Raw genomic sequence first — 14,824 nt, 5'->3', positions numbered from 1 at the left:
AACTCTGTCTTCTCTTACAGATGAGGGAAAGATTGAAGTGAATGTGGTAATGGATGAAGGAAATCTTTTTACAGGTGGGTTAGATCTTTATTGCCTCATTATTCAACATCTGTATATCCCAAGCGTGAATCAACAAAAACCAAACTTTCAGGAGCTTATTTAGCTGGGGCAAGAAAAATGTATAAATGCATATAAATAAATGCAATAAAATGTTATATGTGCTATGTTAAAAACCTATACAAAGTAAAGAAGGGGTAGAATGGTCACTTGCACCTGAGGAAGAGAAATTGGGAAATGCTTTAATAGAATGGGCAACACATGAGCTGATCCTTAAACTTTAAGTCAGTTTTGCCAGAAAGAGTAGGGTGGGCATTCCTGAAAGAGAAAAAATAATAATAAAAGGGACCAAAATGAGAAACTGTATGATGCTTTATGGAACTAGAAAAAATCTGGAGTAGCTAAAGCATAAATGCTGTCAGGAGTTTGGCAAGGAATAAACTTAGAGAGTACAAAGTGGGATGTGGTGGGTTGAGTAATGGCTCCCAAAGATATCCAGGTCCTAATCCCCAGAACTTGTGAATGTTACCTTATCTAGCCAAAGGGACCATGGAGATGGGATTAGGGATCTTGAGATGGGGAGGTTATCCTTGATTATTCAGTTGAGCACTAAATATAATCACAAGTGTCCTTAGAAGAGGGAAGCAAGGTGATAGTTAATAACAGAAAAAGTAGAGGGCAATGCAACAACAGAAGCAAGATGCTACACTGCTAGCTTTGAAGATGGAAGAAGGGGAGTAAGTTAAGGAGTGTAAGTGGCCTCTAGAAATAGAATAGTCAAGGGAACGGATTCCTCCTGAGAGTCTCCTAAAGGAACCAGCCCATCTAACACCTTGACTTTAGCTCAGTGAAACTAATTTGGGATTTCTGACCTCCAGAACTGTAAGAGAAAAAAATCTGTATTGTTTTACACCACCATGTTTTTGGTAATTTGTTACAGCAATAGGAAACTAATATGGGGGACAAATCACCGAGGGCCCTGAATACCTAGTAAAGTAGTACAAATTTCATCCTGCACAGAGTGGGGAGTCATTCCAGGATTTTAAGCAGGAGTCTGTGTGATTAGATTTGCAAATTAGAAAGATTGCTGTAGCAGAAATATAAAGGATGGATGGAGGTATATGTACAGGAATAGAGTCAAGGAAACTAGTTAGAGAGCATATTGTAATTGTCCAGGCAAATGACAATAAAGGGCAGAAGTAAGTCATTCTCTGTGAGACTTGAGAGGAAGAGACATATAGAAGAGATGTTACAGATATAGAATCTGTAGAATTTGGTTACAGATCAGGTGTAGAGATAGAGCAAAAAGATAGAATGAAGGATGACGCCTCAGTTTCTGAGCTGGGTAGTTGGGTGGGTGACAGTGTGAAAAGAAAGCTAGCAATGGAAAGAAAAATCAGGGTGGTAAAACACAGAATAGATTTGAGAGGATATAAAATTTTGTGGGCTTATATTTTGAAGAATGGGGATGATACAGATAAAAGGTGTGGTTAGGCTGATAATTTTGAGGCAGAAGGCCCACGTCTGTCAAAACGTGATCAAGGTTAGCAGACTAGGAAATTGCTCTGTTGTGTCTGAAGAGTCATTTCCTTGGCTGGTTGGGGGAGGGGCGGGGGGAGATATCAGAAGCTCCAATAGTCCAAGACATCGCAGAAGAGGTCTGAAGCAGTTGGGGGAAAACAGCCTTTGTGCACATTTCCTCCCAGGCACTTGTGCAGAAGACTGGTTAACTCCCCAGATATTATCCTCCCAATGGAAGCACTGCAGTATGGTTCCAGAGGACTAAAAGCAAGAGTTTTCTTTTTCTGGAATTGGAAATGATTAAGAGGTTCAAACTGTCTACCTAAATGGCATCTTTCCCCTTCCCCTCCAGCTTTATGGAGATATAATTGATATATAACATTGTGTAAGTTTAAGGTATACAATGTGATGATTGGATATACATAGGTATTTCAGAATATTTACCACAATATGGTTAATTAATACCTTCATCACCTCACATAATTACCATTTTGTTGTTTTTGTTGCTTAACCGCATCTTAAAGCTAGAGGGAAGAGCCATCATGAAGGAAAGTTTCACATAGCCAACCTACAAGCAGATTGAGAAATGGCTATAGGGGGCAAGGATAAGATTCCCACCTTCTAACAGGAACTAGAACCAAGTCCATTACCAAACAAACTTGTTAGCTTTATGTCTTACCCATTTGGGGAATAGTCTAGTGTTCCCTTGTCTGTCTTACTCTAGCACTTTACATTAAAGCCCTAAGAATTAAAGTATCTATGTGCTAGTTTTCCTGGGACACTAAAAAGAAGTGAACTTGGAAGACTGCATTTAATTTCCTAGCCACCCTTAGGGAAGCCCAAAAAGTATACTAGGTGGTAGTAGCTGCCAAGAAGAGAAGAAAGCAAAGCCCATCAAATCCCTAAGGCATGACAGAGAGCCAGTCTGGGGTAAAAGAAGCCCCTGGAGAAAAGCCCTGTATGGTTCCATGATGTATAATTAATGCAAAACCAAGATTTCAATGTTTGCACAAAATTATATTTCAATGACATTATTTTCCTTATTGATTATTTTCTCACTCTACCTATATACTGGTGAATGTTTGCATCTACTGACTCCCGGCCTAAATTTGATCACTGTTTTAGCCAAAAAGCTCTAAGATTATGTCTTAGCTGGCATTCTCTCAGGTTTACTTCATTGTTTAATCAACAAATGCCATATGGGCATTTTTTATAATATAGGATCATCATTCTGCAGATTTTCAACCATTACCACCTTTTACTTTTTAAAGGTGAGAAGTTTGATACAAGTAACCTGGAAACCTTTCTGGGAAATATGGGGATAATGCTCACAGAAGAGAAAGGCCTGGAGCTACAGAACAAGCTTCCAGTTGATGGTAAGCATTGAAAATATCACAGTGTGGGGGGAAAAAATCACAGTGGCCTTCAGGGAAAGTTAAGTATGAGGACTTTTGTAACTAATACTCCCTATTTAAGGAATGTTTCATCCCCCCAGTCCCCATCACCAAAATGATTTCACCAAATTGAGAGCTGTTTCCACTCTTAAGTTTTATTCTTGGGAGTGAAATAATATAAATTTTTAGAATAAAACATTTAAAAGTCTATGTTTCTGAACTTACGCATGTTTCATTTAAATTCATTTAAATATCAACACTACTGCTTGAAACTTGAATTTTTCCCTTTCTTACAGACAAAGGAAAGGTGTATGTGAACAGATTGATGAAAGAGCTAAGGTCTCTTGAAGGTAAGAAGCATAATGAAAAGGCAAGTAAAATAGGTCATCAAGCTTTGCTTTTATTTTCAAAAACTCATCCTGTTTTACAGTTTTCAGATTATTAATCCAACTGTCCCAACTATTTGTTAAGTCAGTGTTTATTCTTTTTATGCTTTAGGCACACTACAGTCACCAAAATGGTTTAAATACAGTAACCCAAAAGCAGTGGTTCCCAAGTAAAGCTGTACGTCAGAATCACAAAGGGGAGAAACATAGCATTCAAATCACTAGGCCCCTTTCCAGTCATATTGATCTTGGATTTCCAGAGATAGTATCTAGAAATGTATGTTCTTAAAAAGTTTTCCAGAGGATTATAATAGAGTAAATCCATGGATTGGCTGTCTATCTGGCTTAATGGCTGGCTGGCTGAACGGATGGGTGGATGGATGGATTTATAGTTCTCCATTAATTTAGCAAGTTTGGAATTCTTCCATGCAAACACATGTATAGTGGCTGATTTTACTCTTTACCATGACTTACAAATACCCTTAACTACTCACTTTATTCTCGTAAATGTTTTCCTGAAAGTCCTAACAGAATCCCACAGATCAGGGTTTAGGAATTCCTGACTTAGATACCAAAACCGCATTTACTTGAATAGTTTAATTGTTCTTTGCTCTTCATTGTCTGTGTAGTACAAATGCCTAGGCACGATCTATAGTAACCCACTCTTGACATCATTACAAATATTTTTCATATCCCACCCTTTTCTTTCCTAAGGGGTGAAGATGTCTCCAAATAAGGTGGACACTTTCTTGGAAAACATGGGAATTGATCTCAAGGAGAAAGAAATCCAGGAACTAAAGGACTGCCTACCAGTTGATGGTGAGAGTTTTGAGTGTCAATATATCCCTTAGCCAAACTTTGGACTTGAGGCTAGTCTCAGGCCTGGAATGACTGAAGATAGGGTTTATATGAAAAGAAGAAAAAGAAAGAGTGAGGCCTTTAGCATAGCTACCAAACTGGCCCCAATGGCTATCAGTTGGGAAGGATCACCAAGAATGTTGCCCTGTATAGATGACAAGTGTCACTCTTCACAGGAAATTCCAGGGTCTAACAAAGAATACTCAAGATTTTAATCTTTGAGTTCCTACTGCTAACCCAGCATTAAATAACAATGACCAACACTACACAGTCCTGACACGTGCAAGGCACCATTTTTAAGCACTTTACATATATTGTCTTTTTTTTTTTAAAGACTTTATTTATTTATTTGACAGAAATAGAGACAGCCAGAGAGAGAGGGAACACAAGCAGGGGGAGTGGGAGAGGAAGAAGCAGGCTCATAGCGGAGGAGCCTGATGTGGGGCTCGATCCCATAATGCCGGGATCACGCCCTGAGCTGAAGGCAGACGCTTAACCACTGTGCCACCCAGGCGCCCCCACATATATTGTCTTATTTAATCTTGCTAACAGCTCTACAAGGCAGGTTGTATTTTTACTTCCATTTTACATTTAAGGAAACTAAGGCACAGAGAAGTCAAGTAGTTTGCCTAAAGTCAGAGAGCTCGTTAAGTGGTGGACAGGCAATCTGGCTCCAGAAACTGTCTCTTAGCCACTCTGCTATACTGCTATGAACGACTAGATATAATAAATTTAAGAAGATACATAGCAGTGCTCAATGTAATTAATTAAACTTGGCATATATTAGACTCATGCTAGTAGAATTGAGGAAAATGCATGAGGAAATTTTGAGAGACTCCTGTCCCCTTGAGGAAGTAGTAAAGATATAAGATTGATCCAAGTCAATGAATATGTAAATCAGTAGTACCTTTCATTCTTTTATTCCATAAACTTTAATTGAATGCCTGTGATGTGTCAGGCACTGTTCTAGACCCTCAGATCGTTTATCCTAATAAGAGGTAAGCAGTTTTTCCAAAAATGACTTTTTCTTTGTTTTTTAAATCCCTTTGGTAGCTCTTTTAATCTACCAATCAATTCAATAAATGCAGATATTTGTCATTGCCTTGTTTTTCTAGTATCCTGAAACATGAGAAAAGATACCAGCACAATGATTTAAAGTATGCAGCTAATTCTAATCTAATTCTTGTGGACTACCTTGTACATCTGTGGAATCATTTGCAATAGGATGCAGAACTGTTTCAGGGGCCCAGTGGGCCTCAGTGGAGCTGATTAGAGACACACAAAGTAAAGGACATGAGAGGATCTGTCCTTTACAGGCACAGACTATTCTCCACTAAAGGTTCTTCCTTATCCTGTTTAAAAGTCATAATATGATAGTATTCTGCTTCATCATCATCATCATCATCATCATCATAAATGCTGTAATATTATAAAAAGATATCAATAAAAGATTATCATAAATGAAAAGACATAAAAAAGAACAAGCAAGGAGAAATTCCATATCTAAGAACCTGGAATATGTGTACTGATTTTAAAGCTAATTCATTCTTTATAATATATGTTTGCATTGTACTGGAACTTAATTATTAAGTAGACATTTATGGATCATCAATCTTATGCAGACCCTTAAATGAATGTTGAGGTAATAGTAGGAGTGCAAAGTGATTCTTGGTTTCCCACCCTTGAGGGAATTTACAATCTTAGGATTATTATTACACAAAATGAAATAAGAGTGTGAACATGTTTGAGTAGTGATGGACTGACACCTTTGGCCAAGTTGGAAGTGGAGAAGGAGTATGTCCATAGGCAGTCTTAAGGTTCCAAATGGAATCTTGCCTATTAGAGCAATAGCATCTTGTAACTACTATCTTAATTAACTATCTTATCCAGTGTTTCTCAAACTTGCAATTTTATAGACTACTAAAAATGTATCCACTGACCTCTAGTAACTTCAGACTTTGAGAAATAGACTAAAGAAACTAAGTGCATCATCTATGAAAAAGTCTTTCAATGAGAATAGGTACTGCGAAACAAAAGTTTTGTCATCATGCCTGGAAATTTAACTGGATATATCAACATGATGATTATCACGTTGGCAACCTAGAAGCAGCCGGGCACGCGTACCAGGGCTCTATCCTTTAAGGGGATCACTTGATGCCAAGGGGATCCTAAGCCCAAAGGTAAAGTCAGCACTGACAAATGGAAACATCATTTTTAAACAAAATTTTTAAACTCTCAAAACATTTCAGACCCGTGCCTAAGAAAGAGTAGCCCAATAAATAAATAGTGGATTGTCTTGAAGGAAAGAGTGCTTTAAAACTCGCTCGTGTGTTGTGCTGTGTGGGTTTTGATAGTGTAAAATGCAGGAGCTATATTAACTTACACTGAGGACGGGAAAAAATAATGAACTTCTAGGAAAAATGTTTTAAGTGGTTGAATTTTGGGTTTCTATTTCACAATTTTTCTAAAAATCTTTTTGGCGCTTTTTTATTTTAAAGATAATGGGAAGATTGACTTAAATGTGCTGATGGATGAAGTTAAAAATATCACAGGTGAGTGAGATGTTACAATGAGGAGTATATTATGTGGCCTTTAAAGTTTTATATGAAACTATATTTTTAACACAATAGTGTTTCCTCCCTCCATTTATTCATTTAACAACTGTTTACTGAGCACTTACTACATTCCAGGCTAGACACTTAGGATACATCAGCAAACAGAACAGAGAACATTGCTGCCCTGGAGCTTATATGCTAGCAGGGAAAACAAGCAATAAACAATAAACATAATAAATAAGTCATTATAAAGTTTGTTAGAAAGTGATAGATGCTGTAGAGAACAGTGAAACATAGACTAAAGGAGATTGGAACGGCAAGGTATATTGGGGAAAGAGGCACTTGTGGCTTTAAAGAGATAATCAGGCCTTCTTGAGAAGGTGACATTTGAGCAAATACTTGAAGGAGGTAAGGGTTTTGTCCATATGGAGACTTCTAGAAAAAGAGTTGTAGGCAGAAGGGACACGGACTAAGACCCAAAGGCAGGAGCATACCTGGACTATTCAAGGAACAGCAAGAAGGTCAGTGTAGCTGAAGCTGAATAAGGAAGGAGAAAAGTAATAGGAGTTGGGGAGCCAGAGGTGATGGATGCAGGGTTAATCAGGACTGTGAGAGCTCTGCCAGGACTTGAGCTTTTTGTCTGAGAGAAATGGAAAGCCATTGCAGGTTTTAGACCACAGGCATGATATGATCTGACCTATGTTTTCATCACATCTTCTTGGATTCTGTGTGGAGAACAAACTCAGCGAGGGGAGGGGAGGGGAATAGGGAGTAGAGCCCTAAAAGGGCTTTAAAGTAATCCATGTGAGAGATGCTGGTGACTCATACCAGGGCAGAAAGCAGTGAAGATGATAAAAAGTAGCTGGATTGTGGATGTATTTTTAAAGGAGTTATTGTGGTGATGGATTTCACCAGACTTATTGTGGTGATAATTTCATAATTTATACCAATATCAAACCATTATGTTGTATACCTGAAACTAAAATAGTGTTACATGTCAATTATATCTCAATTTTAAAAAATAATAAAAAGAGTCAACAGGGTTTCCTGAAGGAAACTAGATACAAGGAGAAGTCAGGAATGACTCTTAAGATTTTTGTCTTGGGGGCGCCTGGGTGGCTCAGTCATTAAGCGTCTGCCTTCAGCTCAGGGCGTGATCCTGGCATTCTGGGATCGAGCCCCACGTCAGGCTCCTCCCCTGGGAGCCTGCTTCTTCCTCTCCCACTCCCCTTGCTTGTGTTCCCTCTCTTGCTGGCTGTCTCTATCTCTGTCAAATAAATAAATAAATAAATAAATCTTTAAAAAAAAAAAAAAAGATTTTTGTCCTGAACAAATGAAAGGATAGCCTTGCCATTGGAGTCTGGAGAAAGTTGCCAGAAATACAAGTTTAGATGGAAGAAAATTAGGAGTTCAGTTTGAGATATTTTAAGATATCTAATAGACATTGAAATAGAGATGTCAGCTAAAAAGTTACCAGTCACAAATTCAAGAAAGTTATCTTAGCTAAAAATATAAAATTGAAATCGGATGGAATGAATTCACCCAAGGGGTGAATATATATGGAGAAGGAGATAGAACTAAGGAGTAATCCTGGAGCACTTCAACATTAAATGTTAAAGCAAAAGAGACCAAGAAGAAGTGACCAGTAAAGTAGGTAGAAGAGAATATGGTGTCCTGAAAGCCAAGTAAGTATATTGGGTTAGGTGCCCCCAGACACAAACCCTGAGACCGAGATCATATATACAGGTAGTTTATGTGGGAGGTGAGCCCAGGAAACACAGATAGGGGAGTAGAGAAGGGAGACATGAATGAAGGCAGCAAATAAAGTATGTGTTTATCAGGCAAGTTACCAAGAAGGTAACTGGAACTTAATCCCATTGGAAAATATCTAGGAAATGGTATGGAACACAACCTCGGGGAGGAGTGGGACAGCTATGTTATTTTTACACCAACCCCTATCAGTCATTGGTTGAGAAGTGCTCACGGAGAGGAAAGCAATATTACTCCACTGGCATTTCCAGTCATTGGGCATAAGCAGAGTAGCTCTGGCGACCAAAGAAATCCCTCAAAGAGATACCAGCAATCAAAACTTGGACTAGTATGCATTGAACTGGTAAGGGTTGAAGAGATATGGTTGGTGATCTCAAATCACAAAATACCATTAGCGGTATCGAGAAGTTTCAGGTAGTGAGGGTGGAAAGAAGCCTGACTGAAGTGAGTTTAAGAGAAAATGGGAAGGGAAATAAAAATCAAAACCATAATGAAATACCACCTCATGCCAGTCAGAATGGCTAAAATGAACAACTAAGGAAACAACAGATGTTGGCAAGGATGTAGAGAAAGGGGAATCCTCTTGTACTGTTGGTGGGAATGCAAACTGCTGCAGCCACTCTGGAAAACAGTATTGAGGTTCCTCAAAAAGTTAAAAATAGAACTAGCCTACAGCCCAGCAATTGCACTACTAGATATTTATCCAAAGGATCCAAACATAGTGATTCAGAAGGGCACCAGCACTCCAATGTTTATAGCAGCAATGTCCACAATAGCCAAAATATGGAAAATACGGAAAGAGCCCAGATGTCCATCAGATATATGGATAAAGAAGACCTGGTATATATACATACACACACACACACACACACACACACACACTGGAATATTACTCAGGCATCAAAAAGAATGAAATCTTGCCATTTGCAACAACGTGGATGGAACCAGAGGGTATTATGCTAAGCGAAACAAGTCAGCCAGAGAAGATAAATACCATATGATTTCACTCATATGAATTTAAGAAACAAAACAGATGAACATAGGGGAAGGGAAGGAAAAATAAAATAGGATTAAAAACAGAGAGGGAGGCAAACCGTAAGAGACTCTTAACTGTAAGGAACAAACAGAGTGGCTGGAGGGGAGGTGGGGGGAGGATGGGATAACTGGATGATGGGCATTAAGGAGGGCACGTGATGTAATGAGCACTGGGTGTTCTATGCAACTGATGAATCACTAAATTCTACCCCTAAAACGAATAATACAGTATATGTTAACTAAATGGAATTTAAATGAATTTTTTTAAAAAAAAAATGGGAAGACAGGATTTAGAAACAGTGAATATCTGAGAAATTTTGTTGCAAAGGGAAGCAAAGAAGTGGAACAAAGAGGCAAGTAAATTAATGAAAGACATCAAGAGAAGGCTTTGGTTTGTTTTTTTTTTTTTAATTAAAGAGATAGGGGCGCCTGAGTGGCTCAGTCGTTAAGCATCTGCCTTCGGCTCAGGGCGTGATCCCAGCAGTCTAGGATCAAGCCCCACATCGGGCTCCTCCACTGGGAGCCTGCTTCTTCCTCTCTCACTCCCCCTGCTTGTGTTCCCTCTCTCGCTGGCTCTCTCTCTCTGTCAAATAAATAAATAAAATCTTAAAAAAGAGAAAGAGAGAGATAAAAGAATTTATGATCAAATGAAAGAGGAGGAAGTGATGGTTTGAAAAAAACAAGGAGGAGGGGGAAGGGGAGGGGAAGGGGAAGGGAGGAGGAGTGGGAGGGGAGGGGGAAGGGAGGGGGAAGGGAGGAGGAGTGGGAGTGAAGTAGTCAGCAAGAAGAGCAGGAAAGTTAATGCACCAGCGAAGTGTAGGGTGGTTGCCCAGCAGAATCAAGGACTCACCTGAGGATCATCCATTTAAAATGAGAACAGTCAGCACAGTTCACTTCAACTCTAGTTCAGCTGCCTGGCTGCAGGCACAGAGTAAGCACAAACTTGTATTTAAACAGCAATGAGCTTTTGCCAAATGAGTATATTGAAAGCCGGGGCAAAGCAATTTCAATCCAATCTTTCGCAAAACTTAAATACACTTACCACTGTCTTTGCTCACCATTGCTTTTTACTTTTACTCTTTTTTGGGTTCAATTTCATTCTTCTTGAAGTACATCCTTCTTAGTCGTTTCAACAAGGGTTAGTCTTTGAAAATACCTTTATTTTACACTCAGCCTTGAGTCATTCTTTGACTCTGTCTAAACTTGTAGATAATCATTCTACCTTAGACCTCTGAAGTGTGCTGCTAGTATCTCTGAAGAGTGTAATGACACTGGTTCCACAAGGTTGAATAACTGAAACTGGATTCATCTATTGCTACAGGAAGGAACTTCATCCGACAGCCTTTCAGTCTCTCTCTCTCTCTCTCCCCCCTCCCACCATCCCCATCCGTTGACAGAGTTTAATATGGAACCAGCTATCAAAAGGGAAATGTGGTCTAGAGTCCTGGCCTCAGCATCACAAAGCAGAGTTTAGAAGGGTAGAATTGGAACTGAGAGATAATCATTAAACCGCTGAAATAGTTTCCCCTTTTGGCTACTCATCTGTGGACCCTTCTACACATATTTGAACTTAACTTCCATGTAACAACAAAACAGCTCTGTGTTTCCAACTAAGAAGCTGCAACTGTCCTTCATGCAAATGAAGATGTCCTCTTTCTCTCCCCAGAATGAGGAGAAGCAAAGTTCCAACAGTCTGTCTGTGGGAGACAGTTGTACTATCTCTGGGCTATGTTAATTCTCAAATTTAGTTACAGTCCCATCTGAATATTCTGTAACCTGAAACCAACTTGTAAAGTTAACCTATAATAAACTTGTATTTAAATTTAAAAGGGGAAAAAAAGAGAAAGAAGAAAATACATATGAATATAGATAGAAAGATGATAGATTCGTATCCACTGTTTTCTGGCCTTTTTTTGCTGTAAAGAGTCAGCTATAAGTCTTCATTGTTTATTTAGAGTTAATCTCTTTTTCTCTTGTTACGTTTAAGATTATCTCTCTTTGAAATTCTCAGTATCATGTCGCCAAGTGTGGGCTTGTTTTCATTTTTCCTGCTTGGAACTTGTGGTTCCTGAAACTGAACATTTATGCCTCTCATCAAGTTTTGGAAACTCTCAGACCTCATGTTTCAAATATTGCCTCTTCTCTTTTTTTCTCTTTTCTCACTTTTGGAAACTCCTAGTTCATGTACATTGAACCTTCTCATTCTGCTCTTCATATCTTTCGTTTCATATTTTCCCTATTTTTATGTTTTTGTCTTTTCTTAAACCTCTCTTCCAGTTCACTGTCTCTACAACTGTGTCTTGTACTATTTGTCCATTGGGATTTTAATTTCGATAATTATATTTTTATTTCTAGATATTGTTTTAGTTTTTTTCCAGATTAGCCCATTCTTTTCCCTGATTTCTTGTTCTTATGGTTTCTATGCTTTCTTTTCTCTCCAGCAGATTTTTAAATATGTGATTTCAAAAGTATCCCCTATCTGATATGCCCAACTTACAGTGTAATTATGTAAATATAAATTTACTCAAGGTGAAAGTTTTTACAGAGAGCCAGCTTTCATTGTCATTTTTAAAACTAGTCCCATAATTCAGGTAAAAGAAGAGGAAGGGGAAAGAGGCAGGGCGGCCCAGAGGAGGGGAAGGAGAAGAGGGAAGAAGAAGAAGAGGGGGGAAAGGAGAGAAAAGAATACAGATGTTATATTAGTGGTTGAATTGTTAGCCATCAAACACATCTAAATTACTAAGAAATTATATAATCTCTGTTTTACTTATTATATATGGTATCATCTTATCATTGAAGATATCCTCTTGGGTTAAAAAAAGAATTTCTGACTCCCCCCACCTTGATTCTGAATAGCTAAACAAGGCTTCATTATGCCTAGTTCGTCCCCCCAGCTCTACCTGGGAAGGATGTTTCATTATGTATATGTATTTCTTTCTAAAGGAGAGAAGATTCCTACTGAGGACCTGAAAAATGTTCTGAAAGACATGGGAATAAAGATCACAAACAAGGAACATAAAAAGCTTCTGAAAACTCTGCCAGTTTCTGGTAAGCATTGAAGTTCTACTTCACTGATATCTAAAAGCTTACTCGTTCAGCAAACATTTATTGAAGATCTGTTGTGTGCATGGCACTATCCTAAACTCTGGGAAAACAGAGACCATGTCTTCAGTGACCACGTCTCCTCAAGTCCTCAAAACTTCACAGAAGTTTTAAGATTTTGTATTAGAAATTCTACTGTTTGGGGCATCTGGGTGGCTGAGTCATTTAAGTAGCCAACTCTTGGTTTCAGCTCAGGTCATGATCTTGGGGTCCTGGGATCAAGCCCCAAGTCAGACTCCATACTCAGTAGGGAGTCTGCTTGAGGATTCTCTCTCCCTCTGCCTCTCCCCCCACTTGTGTGCTCACTCTCTCTAAAATAAATAAACAAATCTTATTTTTTAAAAAAAGAAAGAAATTCTGTTTGAAACGTTTTATGTCAAAAATTTTTTTTAAAAAAATCCTAGCATTTTAAAAAAGCCTGTTCTTATTGTTTAAATTTTGGTCTGGGGAACTAAGACCTCTTCAATCAGAGGTCCCATCATAGGACAATTTCTTTCTTTTTTTTTTAATTTTTTAAAAGATTTATTTATTTATTTGATGGAGATAGAGACAGCCAGTGAGAGAAGGAACACAAGCAGGAGGAGTGGGAGAGGAAGAAGCAGGCTCATAGCGGAGGAGCCTGATGCGGGGCTCGATCCCATAACACCAGGATCACGCCCTGAGCCGAAGGCAGACGCTCAACCGCTGTGCAACCCAGGCGCCCCAGGACAATTTCTTTTATCCGTTTCAGGGAAATCTAAGGTCTAAGCTGGAAGAAGATGAAAGGGCAGAAGGGCAGGAAAGCTAAAAAAAGAAAAGAAGTAAAACTGGGGAGGAGAAAATGAGAAAGAAAAAGCTGTGTGTATTTCAGCAAACTAGCCACTAGCAATAGCCTTGTATTCTGTCCAGTGATAGAGTCACTACACTGAGTTTTCTAAATACTTTCTAATTCATTGAGAATGAATGATAAATTTCTAAATTTCCCTTTTCTGAAAGTAACACTTGCATTTCTATGAATTGTCAAAAACTCAAAAATGTTTTTTCTTACAGCTGATAAAAAAGTGTTTGAGAAAGAATTACTGGAAGGTGTGAAATCTTTCAAAGGTGAGTGAGAAAAAGGATAAGGACAATAAAATCTGAGATTGTTGTAACTGTTTTTTCTGATTATATAAATAATCAGGAAATTATGCATTTATTCAACAAATATCCAAGTCTCTACTGTGTGTTGGGTATTTGAGAAAAATCTGAAATATATAATGTAGCATACAGAAAAAACATGCAATTACCCATAATCCCAGGTAATATTACCTTTTTTATTATAGTTCTCTCTATTCTTTTTTCTGTGTATATGTGTGTATAGATAATTAAACTCTTACAGTATATTTTATATATCCTATACTTAATCCTAAAATTTTTTTTGTAAGAATTCCACCATGTCATTTAAAAATTCTTTGTAAACACTATTTTTAATGACTCTATCATCAGGTTGTATTTATAATTTACTTAATCATTCCTTTCTTATTGAACACTTAGGTAGTCTCCAATGTTTTGCTCTTATATATCTGTGATCTTTGTTCAACTTTAAGCCATTTTCTTTGGATAGATTCTTCTGGTAAATCCAATAAATCTTAACATGTTTAAGGCTGTGATATATATAAGTGGATGAAAGTACTGGTTCACATTATGCCCTGGCCACAATATATTATTTTCACATTTTTGATCCTTGCCAATTTGATAAATGAAAAATGGAATCTAATTAATGTTTTGATTTTTTTGTTATCAATGAAGTTAAAACTGTTTTTATATCATTCTTTCAGTCTTTTAATTATTTGTTCCTTCCTTTTGCCCATTATCCTATCAGAATCCAAGCTTTTTCCTATTAATTCAAATGACTCTTTATAAAGATATTAGTACAATTGTTGTAGTTACAGAAAATATTTTCCCAGTTGGTTATTTGCATTTTTACTTTATTATGTTGTATTTTTTACAACAGTTTATTGAAATGTAATTTACATACCTTGCAATTCACCCATTTATAGTGTTTTTTAGTATATTAATGGAGTTGCATAATCATCACCACAATTCATTTAGAACATTTTCATCACCCCAAAAAGATACTGTACCCATTAGTCATCACTCCCCTCCCCGCAGCCCTCCCAGACCTAAG

At 37.8% G+C, this 14,824-nt stretch overlaps 1 protein-coding gene across 1 annotated transcript in view; it reads left to right on the top strand.

Moving 5' to 3' along the window:
• Positions 1-14,824, top strand: part of EFCAB3 (EF-hand calcium binding domain 3) — a 123,726-nt gene that overhangs the window by 41,278 nt on the left and 67,624 nt on the right. Inside the window, exons 20-26 of the mRNA XM_045814333.2 lie at positions 21-74; positions 2,850-2,954; positions 3,269-3,322; positions 4,073-4,177; positions 6,715-6,768; positions 12,520-12,624; positions 13,708-13,761. Coding sequence (XP_045670289.2) covers positions 21-74; positions 2,850-2,954; positions 3,269-3,322; positions 4,073-4,177; positions 6,715-6,768; positions 12,520-12,624; positions 13,708-13,761 — 531 coding nt within the window. The remainder of the gene's footprint in view (positions 1-20; positions 75-2,849; positions 2,955-3,268; positions 3,323-4,072; positions 4,178-6,714; positions 6,769-12,519; positions 12,625-13,707; positions 13,762-14,824) is intronic.

Source organism: Ursus americanus, chromosome 23 (assembly GCF_024610735.1).
Source record: "Ursus americanus isolate L20-20 chromosome 23, mUrsAme1.1.p, whole genome shotgun sequence".
Lineage (NCBI taxonomy): Eukaryota > Metazoa > Chordata > Mammalia > Carnivora > Ursidae > Ursus > Ursus americanus.
This window is presented reverse-complemented; position numbering and strand designations above follow the sequence as displayed.